Below are 23,528 nucleotides of genomic sequence, written 5' to 3' on the forward strand. Positions count from 1 at the left end.
GAAAATAAACTAGCCTTATTTTAATCTCCTAATAATAATCAAAATTTTATAAGCGTATAAAATTAAGCAACATCCGGCGATTATACTCGATAAGTCCTAACGGAAAGATACGTTTGTGCTAAAAGCTTTTCAACATAACTGATAATAAACCTCTAGCTGGTAAGAATCGGTAACGGCGCTGTTTCGCCGAGGTGACGCTGCGTCGGCCGCGGCTAATATTAATCAATTCTGCATTTGGTTTGTTTGTAAATATCTTTGGGACAGTGAGTTCGTCTTATCTTGTTCCTGACAAGACGATTTCTTCCGCGACATCGGCTCCGCACGCTCGGACGCCTGCGGGCACTTAACTCTGATGATATCGGTTCAGACCTGCATCTAATATTTCCTGCTATTTAAAAATGTATATTTGGTCGCACCAAAATGTTCAAACATCTCGTCATGCATAGCGGCACCAATAGTGTTGTTTCGACATCGTCTCAAATAACAGGTGTTTTATCTTAATTGATTTTCTAAATTAAGGAATAAGTTACATTTAATTACAGAGTTATACCGCCTATATCTTATCAGTAACTTGTTAAGTATCGCTACTGTGGTGACGCAGTGCTGCCTGCGGTGACGAGCGCGACGCGAGGGCTCATCTCCAACGCTCGGAGGAGTGCGTCGGATTGCTCGGCATTATGTCACTAAAACAGGCACTTTCCACTTGATCACGTAATCTACCGTGAAGGTGATAATAAATTAAATCCCCATTGACAGCGAGGAGACACGGCTGACCAAATATTTCCAGACACCTAATCGTGCTTGACGGTGGCCTAAACCGGACCCAATTTTGACAGCTACCAGCTTTCTCCGTAATTATTATTTATACACTGGAGCGCCGTCCCGGCCCTTATCTCGAGCTTCATAATTTTCATTACGGATACATTTCTGGTCGTCTTACTTTTATCGCCGGTAGATTACGCGCGCCTTCCGTGAATTCCTTAATCTAAAGGTCCGAGTCTCCTCCGATTCTATTCAATTAAATATTTAAATATCTTATGACAAATGATCGCTTCCGATACGTAATTGGAAACCCGTAGTGGCCCGTATCGACTTTGGTGTAATAAAGTGCAAGGCCGATTGAATTATAAAACGGTAATCGGTGACTACGTACGATCGAATTTATCGAGTTTTTATAGGATCCTCTTAAAGTATCGACTTTCATATTCATAACACAAGTGCTTTAGCTACTTATATTGGGATCAGAGTAATGTATGTGATGTTGTCCAATATTTATTTATTTTATAATTGACATTCGATACTCGACTTTAAACGGGACAACCCTAGGTGGCGTTAGATAACTTCCTTCGTCAATGATCGTGTGTACAAAATATAATTTTAAACTGGATAGGTTAGTATAATTCCCAAAGGGAAGTTCCACGTCAAGTGTAAATGCTAGCCGACAGTGATTCTAGTGTTTATTAGATTAATAACAACAATTAGCGGCTAACGCGGCCGTCCCCGTGTGTGGTCTTCGCGTGACTGAGCCCGATTATAAGTTTATTATGAAGTGCGTCACTAACGCCATCTGAAACAGTGCAGGCTGCTGTTTATCGGATCGCATTATTATGTTTTTAATCAAACATAACAAGGTTATGAGTTGATGATTAAGTGTGATTACTTTTGCGTATTTACATGTAAATTATAAAATCGTTACGACAAAACGACGCTTTAGCTTGATCAATGAACAACACGTCATCTACTTTTAAATATAATTTTATAATTTACAATATTGCGCGCCTAAGAGTTGTTACCGATGGCTTTGCTAGGTAATGCTTAGCTATTCCAATCAATTATTAGTGGTCGTAGTTTAAGCTAGCATTAAAGCGAGTCGGGTGCCCGTAGCTACCGGGTCAGGAGTGATTGTCGACTGGCGATTACTCAGTCCGCTGCCGTTAAGTCGAGCCTTCGAGCGAGAGGACATTACGCTACAATAATGGTAATTGAATTCATTTGAGCGAATAATCGCGGCCGATGTTTTGCTACTTATAAGTACATTAATTTTATGCAAGGCCTTATTGATTATATAACGTACACGGCTGTTGCCCGAGGTCCTGTGTCTCTGACGGGACGTCGTTAGTCCGACAGATACGGTCGTGTCGCGTAGTAAAGGCTTAGAGGCGACGGTTAAAACTCGATCAGTCATATTTGTTTATTATAAATAATTATAATAATCGGAGAACAAATAAAAATTAAAAGCTTTACCTGTATTTTAAACACAAGACCTCGCGAGGTGCCTTAGAAAAGCCGATGAGAAACGCAATAATTATTCTTTTCCAAAATGTATACTAAATATATCCTTCCTAAAAGTCAACAAGTACTACGTAATCATTTATAAAATCTTGTGTTAAGTAACATGCCTTATTTATTCATGTATTTTTAGTGACCATATCAATCGCGTACAATGCTAAAATCAGATCACTCGACATATACAACATTTAAAAAATAATAGTTTTGTGTCCTATACTATTTCTTCCGGAACAATTAGATTCCCTTCACGACCGGTGCGCGTGCGGCGCTTCGGGCGCGCGGCATCAATGAGTATCTGCGTTGCTTTTTAAGTCCCATGCTTATTATCCCATTGATTAACAATGATAATCTTGCTGCGAATTAAGTATAACACACATGCTTCTGCCCGCGACTTCGTCCTCGTAGATTTCGCATTTGTGACAGGATTGCGTATCTCAAAAGAAAATCAAAATAACTCATAAAGACAAATGAAAAAATGAAAATAAATATAATAATAAAAAAATGAAGTAAGAATTAGATAAGAATATCCGAAAATCCCAAATATCTTAGGGAACCCTATTTTTTCTAAAATAAAATTTAGCCCATGTTGCTCGTGAATAATGTAGCTTTCAAATAGTGAAAGAATTTTGTAAATCGGTCCAAAAGTTTTTGAGTCTATTTACAAACAAACAAACAAAGGTTTCCTCTTTATAATATTAGTATAGATGACATTTGAATATAGATTACTTTCTACATTGAACATCAAAAATACTAAGATCAAAAAAACTAAAATAAGTATAGTATTTGTATTATTAGATTCTTTAATCTTTGTTATAATATCTAGACAAGCTGTTTTATTTGAGTTTATAAAGAATCCTCTTATGTATCAGATGTATTTTATTCAACGCATATTATTTGTGGATGTGTCAGGTATAAATGTTGCGATTTCTTTGATTATTTTATCGTTATGTCTCAAGCATTTAACTCGACTGCTCAGTCGGGTCGCCCTAGCCGCTAGCCCGCGGCGCCGCTCGCTCGACAACAACTCTACTCCAGCTTGCAATCGTACCGACACATCGACTATACTTTGTTATGTAAATGAATTACATTTCAACATCAAATAGGGATGTTTAGTTACTTGCAGTTCATTATGGGCAACTAAAACTACTATTGATTGTTAAATTCCATTAAGGTTAAATTCCAGTAAGGTTGATTATTACATTTAAGAATCTAACTAAAAGCATAATTTAGTCAAACACATTATAAAAATAATCTTTTCACCTAGTTAACAGATAACTATACCATGATTCATTGATCATTCTAAAACATCCTAAAATAGATCCAAGGCGCCATCATTACTGAAGTTGATTTATTATCTTTTGCGGAATAGATAAAGTTCTATTTTATTCCACACATTGCTTATGTAGGAACATTATGACGCATGAAGTTACCGATGAAAATTAATCCATTAAAAGCAAGGCACTTGCACTCTTTGGACGCAATGCTGTTCCCACGACGCGTAACTCACAATTTACACCTGAAACTCGTAAATAAAGTTGAAATTGTTTTCGGAAACTCTTGTCCACTTTAAGGCGAGACGCCTCACGAAATTCCGCGCCGCTGTGAGATAAATCTCACGTGTTCATTACGGGGGTGCTAATGTTATTGCTGTTAATTAAGTAATATAGATTATCTTATTCGCGGAACGACCGTCCACGGTTAAGATAACGATTTGCAATTAAGATCAATTTCAGATTGGCCAATTTGTGAGCCGAACTTAACACCCTTATTGATGCTCTGCGCGACGAAACTTTTTCATGTTTATGAGAACCTCGCGTATAAAGGGTAACTACTGGGAGCATTAAGGTGCTAGAATTTACGTTTCGAAAGGACGAACGTCACGACTAAAAAGTTTTTACCAGCATTTAATCTATATTACTATTGTAATATTATAAATGTGAAAGTAACTATATCTGTTTGACTGTCGCTCTTTCACGACCAAACCGCTAAACCGAATTTGATGAAATTTGGTGTGAAGCAAACTTGCACTCCAAGGACGGACATAGCCTACTTTTTTGCCGAACACTTTTGACATGAATAAGACTAAAATGCTAGCGGAGCCGCGAGCTACAGCTAGTAAAGAATATTTCGATTTTGCGTTAATCAAATACGATGACTTAAATAGAAAATAATACATACTAAATGTTCAATACATTTGTCGTGATCGGAAATCGAACTCACGACCTACAGAACCATAAATAACAAAAACAATGTAAAAGTATCGTAACTATTATTAGAAATCTGTAATTAGATAAGTTTTTGTTGAGCTTACTCGTACTCAACCCATCTTGGAGTGTTTGAACATAACTTAGAGCCATTAGTGTACCCAGTGGTTCTATTTAAGTCCACATTAGTGGTTCAGTACACCACCGCGTGGACCGCAGCGCCATCTATGGGCTGTAAATGACTTCGTTACCGCAATAAAGAGTCGTTAGGTTTAAAATAGCCGGAGTTTCCTACGGCGCCATCGTTAAAATGACTTTTGCTACGTTTGATTTTATAGATAAGTTCACTTAACATTACATATTTGTATTTCTTCGAGTATTAAAGTAGCTTGTATGTAGACTTTATTTGAAATATTTTTTGACTTTACTTTAGAATTGATTCCAGAATGTTCCAATTTTAAATAGTTAACTTACTTACTGTAATGGTACTTAAATAACATTTTAGTGACTTTTTATTTTTTACAATTTCTCTAAAAAATAAATTTACTTTAAAATAATTCCCGAATGAACGCTTCTAATTAAAATTTAACAGTGTCCACAAGCAATAAGATTAAAATAAGACATTTAATAGACGAAAATAATTACCAAAAATTATATAAAACTTTTTCGAAGACAAATAACATTATTTAAAAAAATCATATATTATAAAATATCCGAGTATTCTTCCATACAACACGACAACTGTTATTTGGCGAGCTCTGTACAGAATCCTTTTGTATAACTCGCAACGGCTACTATTAACTCGTGCAATGTTTAAACGCGGTTTTATTTATTTTGAAATGGCGTAAAATTTCCCGAACATTCCACAGCCAATGTATTGTTATGTAAACATCACGCCATTAATGTTTCTATGGGCTTTGGCCAGAAATAGTGAAGTGTCTGACCGAAGCGGCGCTGGACCTGCAGCGTGTCGTTCCATGCCCATTTCGATTTGAAAGAGTTTGCTCGAACCGTCCGCTAAAGGGCTTAGCCGCTAATCCGCGATGAAAGGATGCCTTGGAATTTAAACTAAGATGAGTTATTACTCTCCAAATTAGTGCCTCGAGTTAACACGAGGTAGCCGTTACAAGCGACTGTATCTGCTCTTAGTCTATACATATAATAGAATTGGAGTGTCTGTTTGTAATATTAAAATAGCTTTTTTTTACTCAATGCACATATACATATGTATACACGGTACGTATACCAAAATAACATTTTTTTACAATTTTTGTCCGTCTGTTTGTTCCGGCTAATCTCTGGAAAGACTTGACCGATTTTGACGGGACTCTCACTGGCAGATAACTGATATACTATGAAGCAACTTAGGCTACACTACTTTTTTTATTAAATTCAAACGTCTACAAGGTAGCGACATGTTAATAGAATATTAAAGGTTAAGTGTAATAGAATATATCATATACTAAAGAAATGGTTTAGTTTAATCGTTGAGTTTCAGAATATTATAGAATGTTTTCGTATAACTAATGTCAATTGTATTTCCGCAGCGATACTTCAGCGTGCGACGTACAAGGTCGGCCTCCTGACGATCCAGGGGGTGTCCACCTGCCTCTACCTCTGCATGGACGCCTGCGGGTTCCACTACGCTAATGTAAGTTAAAATTATATTTTTAGAACCAGAAGTAGGAAGTAGGTTAAACTCTAAAACAATTATCTTTAATTTGTAATAACAATCAATCTACCACAAAAGAAAAACATTTAGTCTACAACACAAATAACCATCAATAATCACATTACACCATAATAATTATAATTGCAATTCTCAATGTGTCAACTACAAATCTCCCGCCTTTTTTTTTAAATAGGGAAGTTGTATGACTTGACACTGATGTTGCTTGTTTATTCCAACAATATTATTAAAAGCTGGTTACTGTTTAACATATTTATTAATTAGACATAAGACACACACATTTTCAACACGACTCGTTTGCCTATAGTTTCATAGGATTTGTTAGACTTTACTCAGATTACTGCCTGCCTGACAGTATCACCAACCGTAATTGGTGGATCGGTCATACGCCTCTACTTAGGTTATTTAAGTGCTAAGTAAGTGGTCTTGACAGAAACAGTTTCTATAATCAATATGACTAGATTACAATTAGATTACTAAGCAGTGTTAATGAGTATAGAGAACTAGAAATACACCTTAAAACATAGTTTAAAAAGTACCTATATGACAGTGTACATTAAACCTACTTATAGCGTTACGTAAATGTAAAGTCCGGGCGGTTCGTTTTATCAATGCAATGGCAATTAAGTAACGATCGCACAATGTTATCACAATCGCTTTACTGCCAAACGAGTCGGGAGCGCGGCTGTTCGCGGGCCTTCGCTTGTACTGATATGTTAACATATTCATTCCCGAATGAATATGTATCGAATTTGAACTATGATTACATAAAACTATTGTTAGCATTTCTGAATCGCGAAGTTTTAATATTAAGTGAGTGTTTGATTCACGTCCATTATACTCCAAAGATGTTGTCTAGGATAATGGGCTATAGTGTGTACAAAAAGCAAAATAGAAAAAAAATATACTGTTAGGTAAGCATTGTGAATGGCACCTTAGCCTTTTTGTTCTTATACTGAAAAAAAAATCATAAGTCACAGACAATATACTTGCAGTCGGGTTATATATCTAGTCCTTGATCTACTTAGCACAGTTTATTTACTGAACGAGTCACACTTTGAGTGCATCGTTCTACAAAATGGCATCGTAAAAACTCCTCGTAAACAAAATGGACTCGCGATACGGCGATGAATTTCGTTTTATCACTGAGCAGTGAAACAGTTATTGTATGCGTACGATAGTGCTGTGCGATCTGAAAAACTTCATTATTAATCGTTCATTAATATTCTTTTATTTTATTATTTAAGAATAGCAAACACTCCACATATCATTAACCCTACATGTTAAATATTTGCCTATTTTTACCTATTTCGTTAATATATTGAAACATATTATCAAGAAAATGATCTTGTTTTGAACGATATACATATAACATATATATCGAAGTGATATGTCTATGAATTAAAAAATGAAGTTTATTTACGTTGAAACACTGCAGCAAACAATTATAACCTGAAAGCTTTAGATAATGATATTTTTAAACAAATTGAACACCTTAAATAGAAAAACAACAAACACTTAACTATACATTTATATAAATATAGGTAGATAGCTAGACCACAAATACGTTGTTAATTCGTTTGCAAATTGAATCAATGAAACAAATCCTAACACAAAAATGGTAATCCGTCTCCGCTCGGCAGTGCATTGCTCCTCGGAACCGACGAGCGACTTTTACCAGAACACCTGGCCTGCTCCCTAACCATCATCGGTGACGCAACTTTACTCGGAAGCGATCTCGTTAATTTTTATACACGAAAGCAGACGGCAAACGAGCGGTTCGGTGCGTTTAAACGCGCGTTTTTAAACTGTCTATAACTTAGTTATTGCTATTTTTAATATATCTACATAAACGTAAAAATCCTCAATGTATTTCATTATTGTGCTATTGTTAACAAAAATGAAGTGATCTCATCACAAACACTACTTTTATGAAGCACTCTAATGTAAGTTTAAGAGAGAGATATCGGTTTAATATTATCAAACTGTCTGAATATAATATTGAGTAAACTTTAATTAAATAATGATCATACTCTTGCTACGAATAGTTTCTCTTTATTTAATAATATAAATTACGTACACAAATTAAACACAAGCAAGATATACACGTCAGATATGCTAGTCTGGTCAAAATTCGTATATCTGTAAAATATTCAATTCAAAGTCAACTCATTACAAGATAAATAAATATAAATAATGAAATGAATGAAAAATCAAACTCTCTTCTCTTCGTTATTTTAAGTAATCGGTAGTGCACATTATATTAATATAATGTAATAAAAATGCGTATCTTACCCATATACACTTAAACTATGTCAAATTCCATACTTCTCTTGCCGAGTAGTTTTTGTAAAAAAGTACAAGATATTGACGTAATGTCATATTGCAAAGAGAATCGCGTTTATAAATCGCCTGTCTGCAAACCGCCTAACTTCGATCACAATCGTACAAATCGCCAGCCACCACCAGCGCCATCACTCAGTAAGAAATGAAAAGTAATTAAATGAAATGCGTGTAATTGTCGTAATTGATACTCCCGCTCTCTCACGGAGCTAGCTCTAAATCTAATTAACACGTCGTAAGTGAAAAATAAAAATATTCGTAAGCGGTTATCGGAAACATCGCAGTCGTAAAACTGAAGCCGAGAACATGGACGTTTGTGTCTGAGAGCAAACGAATTAATGTATTATTTAACTCGCATCTAATTGATAACGCGTAGTGATAAGATTTTAGTGATGTAACCACATAAAAGACTGACCACGCGTACATCGTTAAAGTGTCTGCACAGAGACTGAACACCGCAGCCTTTATCTCATACTAGCTGTTTCCTGCGACTCTATAGCATTTACAATCAAATCTATTTAGCCGCATAAATGATCTACTTAATTATTAACTCATGTATCAAATCTTACCGCACTAATGCGGTTTTTATGATGAATTCAAGACGCAAGTCAAACTCTTGAAAACGTATCCCGAATTTGAAACCGCTATCGTCAGTTGATTCCAACGCTAGTAAAACGCATGATACACACAATAATACCCGATCCCATTGAAGGCGATCGTCCCAGTCTAACTTTCTCTCACGCGATCATCGATCATCGATGGATTGATAAATCGCTAGATCCGTCGATAAAGTATAATAAACTGAACAGATATAATCGCTGTAAACACTCCGTATGACTCTAATCTCCGCACTCCGCGTCATGACTTCAAATAGAACATTAATACACTTTCTTTTATATTTATAGTGTATTTAATAATCATTACTGTTAGCTATAATCTCAGTTTAGTGTTAACTAACTTCACAGTTTAAAAGATTGCCTCTTTAGACACTTTGATACGAGCATCTGTTTAAAATTAATGAATTAGATTATGAATAGCTCTTAGTGTTGAAATGTTTTGAACTCGTGACCTCCCTTACAATTTTTGCTCATATATTTGAACCTGAACAAATGGGAAACATAGTTTGTCTCGTCAAACATTTGAACAATATTTGTCGCCCTTACGTTATGAGCTCATTCGAGAAGTGACATTAAGTATCGACACACACGGAAGGTACTTTTACATGCTTCAAGAAGAAAACTAGTGCCAAACTTATAAGTCAAATTTCCTAACGTTATAAACAATTGAAAACTTAAATATACATGAATTAAAATTAACTTGCAGTTTGATATCACTTGTGAAATGTCATGTGTGACCCGTATTTTTTAACAGCGCTCGTGAATATCTCGTCGCCGGCCGAGAGACTGCCCGTTGTGTAGATCGCTGTATTATCTCGCGGATATCCGCTCATTAGATATGTCAAAGATGGCGTTTGTCGAGGAATTCATTGTAAGCTCTTTGAGTAATTAGAAATTATGTAAAGATAATACTGACGCGAGACATCGCTCTTTTGAACGTGGACCATGGAGACCACTCGGGAACCCTTTCGTTACTTGAAATTAAATTAATACACGTCTTTAGAGTCTGGGACTGCATAGCTATAGAGGCTAAACATGTTTCAAGTGAAAGTGATCATTGTAAGGGGAAATTTGTTTTATGTAATATTCAAATATTGTATGATATGGAAGTTACCTATTCTTGTCACATTAAAAAAACAATGCGATCTTTGTCGTATCTCATGGTCCAGCAGCGGCGGTGTGGTCGATGAGAGTGTTATTTATGTGTTCATCAACACACAGTGTCACACAGTGTCACGGCGGCGCCACCCCCGACGCGGTCACGCCGAATTGATACAGATAGTGTCAAACAATTCAATTGACAATAAGAGCATTCACATCGCGTCCCGCGTCTCACAAACGCGCGAGTGATCGATCGGAAAGCGTCGGCACAATACATTCATTCATCTGTACGTACATGATCAAATTATGACACTCCTTGTGAATGAGATAAGTTCCTAATACATTCGTATGTTTATACGAGACGCACATTTGCTTTATTTAAAATCGGCTGGAATTCTAATAGGCCAACAGGCAGTCCTCATAGACCTTGTCAATTGAAATAGGAACTATTCTTGACACTTTCAAGATGCTGAGAACCATACGGTCTAATGGGTAACATCGAGTTGTCTGAATTTAGCCCTAGATTTACTCCAGACTTGTATAAACCATTTATTGTTCGGCTATGCGACCAAAGAATAACAAATACTGATTAAAACTAATCAAATTACATATATACCTTAAATAAATGCAATAACATTACTATATATCATCTATAAATTATAACTCCACGTTTTCATTTTGGACCGAGACCTTACAACCCTTATTTATGTTTAACATGACGATTAATAGTAATTACTGAAGGTAAAGTATTTGTGAAATTGTATAATAAAACATCAGACACAAATAATAAAAATTAAATATTAAACCAAACGATAAGTGAATAACCAGGCTCAGATGCGCTTCAGGTAAGTCAGGGATTTGGTGCCTGGCCCCTCGTGGTCTGAGCAAAAAACTACACATTGAGACATAAATCCGCGCCGTTAATAATATTTATGTTTCTTGAACAAATTGCAGCACGTTTTAAGAATGGAGACCGTCGTTAACTACACACTGTCGTTTATAATGTTGTTTGTGTAAAATATTGGCCGTAAATCAATTTAATAAGTGCTTAACACTTTATGGGGGATATAAGATATTAAAATGACAAAACCCACTTGTATAGTGGTTTGTTTACTTTTGGTAATCTGTAAATTAATTTGTGATTGAAATATTACGACCATATGGCGACCTCTGCCATCAATGGAAAGCATTTAAATATTAAAATTTATGAAGTCAAGGAACATTGATTTACTGCAATGCTTTCACGTGCCATCCGAAGTTCAATCGCAATAGGTAGGTAGACTGACTAATTGGTCATCTGATGGTTAGTGGGCACCACCACCGAAAGTAATTCGCAGTATAAAAAAAATTAAGTATCCCTTACAGCGTCAAAGCACCAAACTCACGCCCTTTAAACCGGAATACAAAAATAATAAGTATTGCTTTGTGCTAGTGGATATCTAATCATATACTACTATCAGTATCTTATTAATTTGACAAAAAAAATAACAAAAGAAGACCCGCTGAGTTTCTTTCGCCGGTTCTTCTCAGGTCAGGTGTTCCTTTTTCCGACCCGGGGGTAGTGTTTATTTGACAATCAATAAGTAAGTGTGATGCTTCTATATTGAATAAAGGAATTTGAGTTTGAGTTTATCTATCCAGAGAGATCTGTGTCCTGATGAGCCACTAGGCCTAGTCTACTATCTCCGGCAGAACTGATGCAAGAACATGGTGTAATTGACCCGGTCTTGAAATTTCTCCACAGTTCTCACGACTTGGCCGCCCAGCACGAATTAATTGTTAACGTAAAATCACTCGCAACAGAGATTACCGTTCGGATTAAAGCCCATAATCGTATCTCAAATCGAATCTTAATTAATAATTATAAAACTATAGAAGTACAGTACGACGCAAACCGCGATCCCGTTTTAAATAGTAAACAGAACGAACGCAAAATGTAAACTACATAGTAAGTGTCACTCTCCCTTTGAACATCACGACGACTCATTTGTAGCGAGCGGTGCGTTCCCGCTCGACCTAATATATATTAAGTTATAAGTGCAAGTAACTTAAATGTATTCCTTACCTTTAAATAACGAATAACAAAGAATTAGTATACATTGCTAGGTGGATATATATAAATTTAATTGTACTAACATATAATGTTGTCTTAAATTTTCGCGATTTTACACATTGAAATAAAACTAATTATAACGGATTTGAATCGCGTATATTAATTATTTTTAACATCCCGACGTTTCGAGCACTGTACAGCGTTCGTGGTCACGGGTAGACTGTATATGGTATTTCAATGCACTAAAATACTTATTCTGTGAAAAAGAGTAGGTAACTACTACTAGAGTACCTACTTCTAGTTTCTTGCCAGTACCTACTTGTGCGGTTCGGAACCATTTAATTCAACATGTACATTCAACTTAATTTAAGATAAAGTTCAAAAGTAATTTTATACCTACTTTTGTAAGTAATATTTTGATTTGATTTTAATTTTAATTGCCGAATGCGGCTTCGCTCGTGTTTTAGTGGTTAATGTCATGTGTTAGGCAAGAAAGTAGCCTTCAGTGCTTAAAGTGCTTCACACCAGATATCATCAAATTCGATTTATTGGTTTAGTAGTGAAAGAACGACAGGCAGCCAGAGTTACTTCCACATTTGTTATATTAGTATAAATTTCAGAATTAAAAATGTCAGTATTATGCACAATAGTGCATTTATTAAAAAACGATAATTTTATGGTCGAAAAGGGTAAAAACCATAAATAGAATATAGTAGATCAAAAAACAGTGGCGTTATTAATGATATCTAGTCCGAGGGTGTAACCAACTGCGGCGCAAAGATTAATTATGTGTTAAACGTCTTCATACTCACAGTGGAAATATGTGAACGGGTTTTTATTACTTTTAATGTTTCTGACAACTTCTGAATATAGAATTTATCTTAGGTGTAAAAAAATGTGCCAGAATTATCAAAATAACATATTTTAAGTTTATGTGAAGACTTATCAAAACCAATACAGCAACTAAGTTATACTTAAAACAAGCCTTTCTAATGCAGTGCAGACATAAACAATTATTCTGTCGTCTGTCTGTAGAATGATGATAAATACGATTTTAATTATACAATATCACTTTCTATCGTCACCCGATCGAGTTCAAAGTCGAGCTTCGTGTTACAGGATTACTTCAACACTTGTGGGCGAATCTATTTAACAGTATACAAAAATGTACCTGTCATGTAGCTAGCACCGATTACCCGTCGTTACATGTTATGTGGTCTATATATAACGCGCTTACAACAATAGCCGGCTCATACTGATAAAACACTGAGTATTCTCACGATAGCACAATGTGGGCGGGGAGTGGCGTAAAAGGATATAAGTATACTTTGATTTTATGACTGAAGAAATCTGTTTGAAGATCCGTAGTCAAGTAGAACCATTTCAATGTGTACCAGAAAACCTCGCGATTGAAGGGTTCTGTTGATTTGATTATTATCGAAAACACAAACTTCAAATTTGAAATATATAAATGTTTGAATGCCAAAGGCTCAGTTTACAATTCTCGCTACATTTTTCATTTCAATATGGTCTAAATTTTCTTAATTGAGATAGTTTTCCTTCGGTGGCTCTTTATATTATGTGCAGGAATTTTCATTTTGCGTGTACTTAAAATAACACCGCTTTTTTTTCATTTGACCAACAAGTAATGTTATGATTTATTAAAGAATTAAAATGATGTATTCGGGATTTTAGTGTTATCTCTACATATTTATAATATGCAAGTGAAACGACAATACTCTGACTCCTTGTCAAGTTAGGTTTTGATATGTATGCATTGACTGTATTGATTCAGATATATTTAGTAAGAATCTGTAGTTAAAATGAATAGAACTTGGTGGGTTCTCCTTCTCCGGGACTCAAACTATTTCCATGCCATCTTATCCGTCTAAATCAGTTGAACAGCATTTATAATATCTACTAATATTACAGATATCGTTTAGGTAAATATATTTTATTAATTTAATAAAAAAATGAACAAATCGTTCGCTCAGCTTCTCACACTGCGCCCCAACATTCCCCCACATGTCGAGGTAATCCCATTAAGGAGGCGCTACACTAACCCCAGATAAGCGGAGTGACACCATTAATCAGGTAGCCGATTCATTACCCGGCGACGCGCGACGATTTGTCATAGACAATACTCCGATAGGCCAAATTGTTCACGGGCCCAATAAAAGGACTCGCCCGATACTCCAAATCGTTGCCTATGCCTTGAACAATCGTCCTCACGACGGCGCGACTTGAAAAATCGTCTACTTATCATTAATGCATTTCTGTTTAAGGCCGATCTGCGCCGCGACGCGGACGCTCCAATTGTTATATATTTACGTTTATCGATGCGAGGACACGCGGTCATACATAGCAACGTACCGTATATTGTAAATAAAAAAATGTTTTTGTTTATTTATGTAGCAAAACAACATGAAAACTTGTAAAAACTACGACAGTCACCCTTTCTCCTAACGGGTGGGTTAGGCTGATGACATTTGAGTGTATAACATATAACAATATTCCAATCTTCGAAATGACTTTTTATTTAATAATTATATTTTATTTTACATCCGATAATAACCCATAAGTGCGCTTCGTACTGCTTTACAGATTACTTAATTAAATATTTAAAGAACTGACAATTTTAATTAAGAATTATAAATCAGACGTTAACCTGCCGGCATTTAAATCTGCACACTGCGTGCAAACGGAGATTTTATATAAATATTTTTAAAAAACTTTAATCAAAATAAACTTTATTCAAGTAGGCTTTAACAAGCACTTTTAAATTGTCATTTTACAATTAAGTGAAACTACCACCGGTTTGGAAAGTAGATTCTACCAAGAGGAACCGACAAGAAACTCAGTAGTTACTCTTTTTCAACATTTAAGAAATAAAAAGTCATGTTAGTTAAATATAATTATTAATTTTAGTATAAGTTCACTATAAGTCATATTAGTTAGAAATTTTGACGCTGATTGCAAATAGATGTATTAATTTTGTTCAATGAGTTAAAATCCACAGCGTAGTATACAAGTAATGCTCAAAAAAACAATTGATTAATATTTGAAATAAAACTAGTTATAACGGATTTGAATCGCGTATATTAATTATTATTGGCATCCCGACGTTTCGAGCACTTTATAGCGTTCGTGGTCACGGTTAGACTGACGAATATACGCGATTCAAATCCGTTATAACTAGTTTTATTTCATGTGTAATCGCGAAAATTTAAGACAACATTATGATTAATATTTCTCATTTTCATACACTGGAGCTATTTTTTATCGTATTTCTTTAAGGTTGTGTAGATGTAGAGGAGGATTATTCTTAAACAAATACATCAGCGATATAGAAAATTCATAGTCTATAAATATAAATAGTATAGTCATAAAGTAGAGCGTCATCACAATGGGATTTAACGACCTCTCATCTCGGAGGGAACAGTTATCTGTTTTCGATTCCTGTCCGTCTGTTCGTGTTCGTATCTCCCGAACGAAAATCTAACGGAGATTGTTATGCTTTTAATGAATCTTTTATTTTTGTTCCGTTTAAACCGAGTGGCGTGAGAATATGATGATGATGAGATAAAACAAACATACTTTGTGATTATGATTTGTTTTGACTTTAAGTCACTCGTGTAGCCTCTTTGGAGAAAAGTTTCCTGTAGATATCCCACTGCTGGGCTAACAGCTATCGACTTTTGAAGCTCACTGTATCTGGGCACTAAATTATACATTCTTTAGAACGATTTTATTCTTGTCATCGGCATCTATACTATATTATTTTAATAGTTATACTTATGAACTACAAATTAAATACTGTTTTTATTGAATCATATTTTGTACAGAACAACTTATGACGGTACCATTGCTGGGGGGTACCATCAAACTTAATCAAGATCCTTAGATCCATTTCATATCGAAGATCGAGCCAATTAAAAAGAAATAGTTACGATCATTACCATCACCCTATATGGTCACCGGTAGCCATTATAAATAATAAGCTGTCAGCTGTAACGTACGGACGTACAGTCGTGATATTAGCCATTAGACGTTTTAATTTATTGCTCACAAAGAGTGTTAAAGTTCTAAGCTATCAAATCGATGGCGTATAAGTGTTTTATACGAAAATTTAATGTGTATTCGTTAACGGCTTACATCATACTTACCAGAGTAAATTTACATGACAGTAAGCTTTATATTATATATGACATAAATAAATAGATCTGGCAATGTGATGGAAAATAACAGTGATGATGTTAGAGACTAACCAATCTTACCATCGGCAATTAGCTGTCCACTTGGGAACTATGATGTCAATTGTGTATGCATTTACACTGACTCACTCACCTCTCACGCCTGAAGACAACAATGCTAAGCGTCGTTGTTAGCCAGTAGCTGAATGTGATGTCACTAACCCAGGCTTAAACAAAGCCCTACCAACAAGTAAATCTTATTATATATAGGAGCCCTGTTATACATTTAGAATACTTCTGAGCTCATGTAGCACGTTGACGAAACAGCCTTATTACTTATTAATTACTCGTCTAAATGACATTCTCTTGTCGAATACTTTCCCTGTGCCCATCGGCGTGTCCCTGGAGCGACGGGATTAGCTAACAATAGATCAGCTAGTAATAGACCCGATCGATCACTCATATCTATTAACTTACGGTTACAGCATCCGACGCCGGCATCCCATCACTACAAGTATTATCGTAATCATTGCACAAACTAATCGAATCGACTTATATTAATTCGATTAAACAAATAATGCAACTATAGTAACGTGCTTAGGTTAAATAAGTTATCACATTGTTGCACAAATAATACTTCAATAGTCGATCAATCAAATTACAAAACGCGAGCGCTTTGAAAACGTCGCCGACTCGGAATTTAATCAAGAACTCCCATGACACTCTGTACGTACTTACTTTGGTGGTTACTGTTTTTAATAATTAAATATCATTACTCTGCTAATGAAATAATTACAATCATATAATAGATAAGTTTCATAGTGACGATCAACATAAAAAATATATATATAATATCCTATATTCAAGTAGGCTTTTAACAGTTTTGAATCGTCATTTTATAATTAAGTGAAGCTTCTACCGGTTCGGAATGTAAAATCGAATCAAAGAAACTCATTAGTTATAAGTTACTCTTTTTCAATATTAGAAATATAATTTTATGAATTTAAATACAATTATTTTTTTATAATATATCCTGTCCGACAATCAAAAAGTATTAGCGCCCTTATCATCTAATACGAGGTAAGTACTCGTTTCTTTTCAAGCAGGTTATATAAATAAACGAAACTATTATGTGATACAATATAATGCTTAAAGTGCTTATCAAAGCCTACTTGAATATAATATATATTTTTCTATTTAATATTATTTAAGGATAGTAGGGTCCAAAAACACAATTGATACAAAATAGCTTTGTCCTTAAAAACCGTCGCTACCTAATTATAACAAAGAAACTTTTATCCTTAAAACATCGTTTCCAGATAAGGGCGGGAAAGGGATTAATAACCCTCCGCTTAATGATAACATTGAATCGCTTTAAATGTTAACCTCAGACGTGCCGTATGGATTCGCTTTTGGTATCAGTGGTTACAGTTACCAGGAATGCATAACTAAGACTCGTTTGGAAGACTACAATCATAATATTATTTTTATGAAGTTTGGTATACTCGTATGTAAGGTCTAGTTAATCTGTATGTTGTTATGACGATTAACAATTAATGTTTCATTTCGATATAAGAAAAGAAAATAATTAACATTTGATTGGAATTGAACTATACTTTACCTTTAGATGTACTTGAAATTAATAGAGATATACTTAATTAAATCGAAGTATCAAATACGTATGGTGTGCCCACACAAGTAGAAGAGTTTCATACTCACTCGAGTCTTTGTGAAAATAATTGTATGCTCTGATAATCTCAAATTGTAGGATGCTATCTACGTACTAACAAAATAATCAATTTGATATCCAATCGAAATTTCGAAATCGAAAAAAAGCAAATACAATGTATTTAAAAGACCGAACAGCAATAGGTATGATCAGCAAGCGAGTATTCGGCGTCTTCGAGTATCTGAAATAAATGCGAAAGTATAAAATATAGACGCTTCCTTTGATCCTTTGACTATTCTCGTGATCCTCACTTTCGTCCTCAAAATTTAAATATTTCGTATACCGAAGAATTTTTATTCCCGGCCAAAGCACTCGGCGCGCCCCGGGCGCTAGGATTCGACGAAAAAAACGCCAGAAAAAGTGTAAAAGTCCAACAAAGTGACATAATTTATAAAAGAATTAACGATCGCATTGTGTGTTTTCGTTGTAATTTTTATTTACGATTGTTTAGTGTATTTTATGTTTTAATATGACTATATTTATGGCCGTTTGATTTTTGTCCTTCGGAATTTCAATGGGGGTTAATTTATGGAACTCTTTAATCGACGTTTTGATTATGCGAAGGAGATATGCTTTGTATATGACAAAGATGGGTTTTGATTTACTGACTTTAGAGTAACTGTACGTGACTTTTAGTTTGAATATATAATCGAACAGTAAGGAAAAAAATCCTATCAAAAATATTAACTTATATACATGTCTAACTATATAATAAAATGCATCTAATTACGCCCTATTTCAGCAGTAATATCTCCTACCTACGCGCAATGAGCTAGACCTACTAATATTTCTCATTTGATAACACGATATCCCGAGAACAGAGTTATTAACAGCCGTTACCTTCGAAATACAAGTTGTCAACGAAACTAATTCCCGACACTCACAAACGTTCTCACAAAATCAAATCATTTAATAGACACTTACGGAGCTACTTTTATTGGTGCGTCGTAAACTCCACCGAAAATATCATTTTACTTAAATAAAATCCGAGTCAGCGAAGTTATCCCGGAGGAAACAAATTCGACAACCGATGGATGCTCCGCTCGTAAAACGTTGAAAGCCGACTTGCTTTGATACGCGATATTGGAACTTGTATCCTTTAAATATTACTATCACTGTACTCAATGTCGCGTGTCGATTTCCGTAATTTAATGACATTTCTCGATCGAGCTTTAAGTCGATTTTCGAGTTTGTTCTTACAGAATAGCTCCACAGTTGTCTTTATTTCAAACTTTTTGTACAAATATCGACAATCTCATATTTTATGGATTTTTTATTATTGTCGAAAGAATTTCTCTGAAGGGCTAAAGGCACCGCGTCCTCGAGCCAGAGATTAGGGGATTGTAATTCCTAATAAATTTATTAGTGATTAATAATGATATCGAATTTTTTTTTATCTTAGATCGGAGGGAGTTACGTGTCGCCGGGGAAATAAAATATTCCGATATTTACATACTGTTAACGCGGGGCCATTTTAATAACCTTATAACATTTCGAATTGCTACATTTTTACTTTTATTTCCTTTGCCGACAAATGTAGGTTTATTTAATAATATAAATTACGAGCGATCCGCCCCGGCTTCGCACGGGTGAAACATACTAAATATACTACAGTTTTTTTTTAATTTACTACATCACATTAGAAACTTCTTAAATGATCAGTGTTTCTTTACTATATATTCCATGTATTATATACAAAAACCTTCTTCTCAAATCTATACCTATCTATTTAAAAAAACGCATCAAAATCCGTTGCGTAATTTAAAGATCTAAGCATACATAGCGACAGCAGCGTTAGGTTACTATGTAATGATGATGATAGAAATTACTTGGCGATAGGCTTTGTGCAATTCCATCAGTAATCTTAGTATTTTTAGGCTCCGATTTTAAGTGTGAGTGTGCCAGTGTAATTACAGTAACTAGCACATTAGTTCCCAAAATCTGAGGGATTGGTAATGTATGGACGATAAATATATTAGACCATATCAATATTCGCCTGTTAGCGAAGGTGACGATTTATCCGAGAGGGCTTGACGAAGAGGATTAAATTTTTGATTTCATCTTAATTATTCAATACCTATGTCACCTGTTGGACACACTTCTACCCCTATGTGCCTTGTCCAAAGCCACGCTGATAACGCACGGAGTCCGTTAGTGAATTCAAATGATACGTGGACCACAAAACCACGCACTAGTTTTTAACAAAAGTCTTATTCGATACACGAGTAAGTGGGTCGGGAGATCTGTAGTTACGTCGCGGGTTCCGTGCATACATCACAGTGCGGAGCCCACGCTTTCTTCGCGAATGGCACCTGCGCACAAACCACCGGCGATTGTGTAACCGCTTCGACTCCAGCGAGCAAAACTCCTGTAATATTAATTTATCGAACTGTTGACGTTTATTATGATAAACGCAGCGAGGCCGAGGTGAAAATTATTTGATTTGCATATCCCTTGACTAGACCTCTTGACGCCGGGTTAACTATTTTCTCTCTGCCTCGAGCGACGAATTGCCTGAATATTTTCGTCTGAATTAAGAAAACTTTCACTGCAAATACCGCTTTGTTGATTAAATAGATAGATAAAATTATTCGAAACACAAACGGCATCATAGATGATAAATAGATACACACGTTCAAAGAATATACATTAGTAATAAAATTATTAATTATTATAATTATGAGCCAATAATAATAATATGTAGTCCAAACCATTATTTGAAAATAGACTGTATTTTTGTCTAAGTGTGACTCTAGGCGATTGAGAAAATTATTTAACCGGTTAATTTAGTAATCATGATTGTTAGCGCGAGTTTCGAGTGACGTCTTAAACAAAGAGATAAGCGAGATAAATGTTTGTTCTGATATCAATTCGATGCATTATCTAATGAATGTGCAGCCCTTGCGCAACCCGCGCTGGCCGGAGCACCCACTCGGTACGACTGCGTTACAACAACAATCAACATTCGAGTTATTGTATCTCGGACTCATTCCGCCACACAAGGAGAGGTCTCGAGTAAAAGCACAATAAACCATTTATACGCTAAATAAAAGTGTGGATAGATAGGCTTCCTATCAGCGGAACTTCTGCGAAAGCGATCCCAGGCTCTCCTTTTCGGTGCTTCCGTGCCCGTTTTTAGTGAGTACAATCTCACATAACCCGATATCCCCCCAGGAGTCGGGTATCTATGAAGACTTTCCCTGCGTCATCAAAAAAAGTTAGGTTTCCTTCCTACACCAGTCGACAATGGTAATCTGATGCAATTTTCTCGACTTCAATATTGTTGTTGTTGGTCTCTTACAAAGATTACTTTAAAGATGATTATATTATATATTTGATTAAAGATGCAAATAGCACCGATCGCCTCACGTGGGTGAAACCGCGAAAGAAATCTAACACTGATTATATTTAAAATAAAAGAAGAAATAGAGATTAGAATAAAGTAATAGAACTACAAATGACTGTATTTACGAGAATCATGACCATTTCGAAGATTACAGCCTCCCATCTCCTTCGAAATTAAAATTTAGTGTAAAATGGACGGAGACGTTTCAATGCGGCGTCTCGTTTTAAAAGAGAGAGAAAACAGATCACAGATTGTTTCTCTCGTTCCTTCATTTTTAAATATATATTTCTATGATAGCTTTTTTGTATAATAATCATTGTAAAGGTTGAATCGTTTAGTTTTCAAATACAATTGTGCTTAAATATGGTAAAGGTTTGCAAATGCAACGTCTTGATATTTGTTGGTAGAATATTTGAGTAATAAGTTATATCTAGGTAAACAAATTTGCATCCGCAAAGATCATCAATTCCAGTCTCTGAGAAACTAATTTGTTACTTGACGATCAAACGTGTATGGGCTTGCGTTTTACTTACTACTGCGATGAATATTAAATAATTCTTTTATTTTTAAATGGAGTTCTACGTACACATTTGTATTAGTTGTAGAGTAAAGTTCCTAAGTCGAAAACCCTACAAAACTTAATTATAACCATATATTTGTGAAATGAATCATACATAAACGGAATGTCCCTACGTGAACGATAGCGGCGCCCCGAGCAGGCCGCGCTGTGTTCCTTAGCTTTATCATAACCATCATAATATTCACGGTTTAAATTCCCATAACCCGGCGCGTTAGTGACAATACCTTCGTATCCGATCGTAAAATTTTATCGCTTTATTTCCTTTTTTTACACCTTTTGTTCTACACATTAGTAAACATATAAAAACTCTCTCGACTCTCGGTCTCGACACGCTAACACTAAAGTGTCACAACCGCAACCTGAAATTAAAAAAAAAACAAAGTGCCTATAAACCTCTTCGTTATCTGTGCGACAAAAAATTGGAACACAGGATTCATTTTGCTTCAACTTGAATATGATGTTTGTCGCAATCAAAAAACCTCTCTCAGTCACGCGGAAAATATAAATCATTACGTTTCGTGTTCATCCACGAAAAGGCACTAAAAACACCTACAAATGATTACATATATTTTGAAGCCGTATCTAATATATATAATTAGATTAATCTCCGCTTATATTAAGTTATTTGCTAAATTTTACAAGGCTAGATATAATCGGAGACCCCGATTATGGGGTGCAAAAGTTCACGCCATTATTAATATTAGACAAAAAGTATTCCGAACATTACAAAGGCTGTAGAGCCATTATTAACGAGCATGTCTACTAATTAAATGGGCGTGAATTTGTCTTATCTCAAATTGAGATAGGTCTAGATTTAAATTAGTATTTGTAAAATATACGTCAAGTGCGATCGGGTTTTTTTGCCTGACAGGTGCTCGTCTGACGGAAATTATTTGCGCCGCTTATATAAATGAGTTATGACATTTTATAATGTAATACGATATTAATGTCATCGTTGATCGTCGTTGTTTTTTATATATTATAATTAATAATTAATTAAACTAAAATTCTATTTCATATTTTAAAGATGTATATTTTATTATATTAATTGAAAATTAATGACTTGTCTACATAATTTAAAGATAGAAAATATATGTTAATGAGTGCAATCAAATTATAAAAAAATAAACTTCTTATACGGATAGCTATGTTTTTATGTTAAATTAATTTCATATTTAATCAGGAAATAACTCAAAAAAGAATAGCGAGAGAAATTTCTACAGAGCATAATAAACGAGCGTTTTTTTCACCTCAGAGGCGGAACCCTAAATCGAGATGATTAAACAAACAAAATATATTTGGGCAACTAAAAAGTTCGCTTGAATTATTCAAGAGCACGAGACGGCGAGCAAAAACAAAACCTATCATTAGTAACAAGCCGTA

At 35.0% G+C, this 23,528-nt stretch overlaps 1 protein-coding gene across 2 annotated transcripts in view; it reads left to right on the plus strand.

The window, feature by feature from the left end:
• LOC124538803 (fibroblast growth factor 3) overlaps positions 1 to 23,528 on the plus strand; it is a 160,065-nt gene that overhangs the window by 126,238 nt on the left and 10,299 nt on the right. For both annotated transcript variants that reach the window (XM_047116007.1, XM_047116008.1), the window contains exon 4: positions 6,041 to 6,144. In XM_047116007.1, the coding sequence (XP_046971963.1) occupies positions 6,041 to 6,144 (104 nt within the window). The remainder of the gene's footprint in view (positions 1 to 6,040; positions 6,145 to 23,528) is intronic.

This window comes from Vanessa cardui, chromosome 21 (assembly GCF_905220365.1).
Source record: "Vanessa cardui chromosome 21, ilVanCard2.1, whole genome shotgun sequence".
NCBI lineage: Eukaryota > Metazoa > Arthropoda > Insecta > Lepidoptera > Nymphalidae > Vanessa > Vanessa cardui.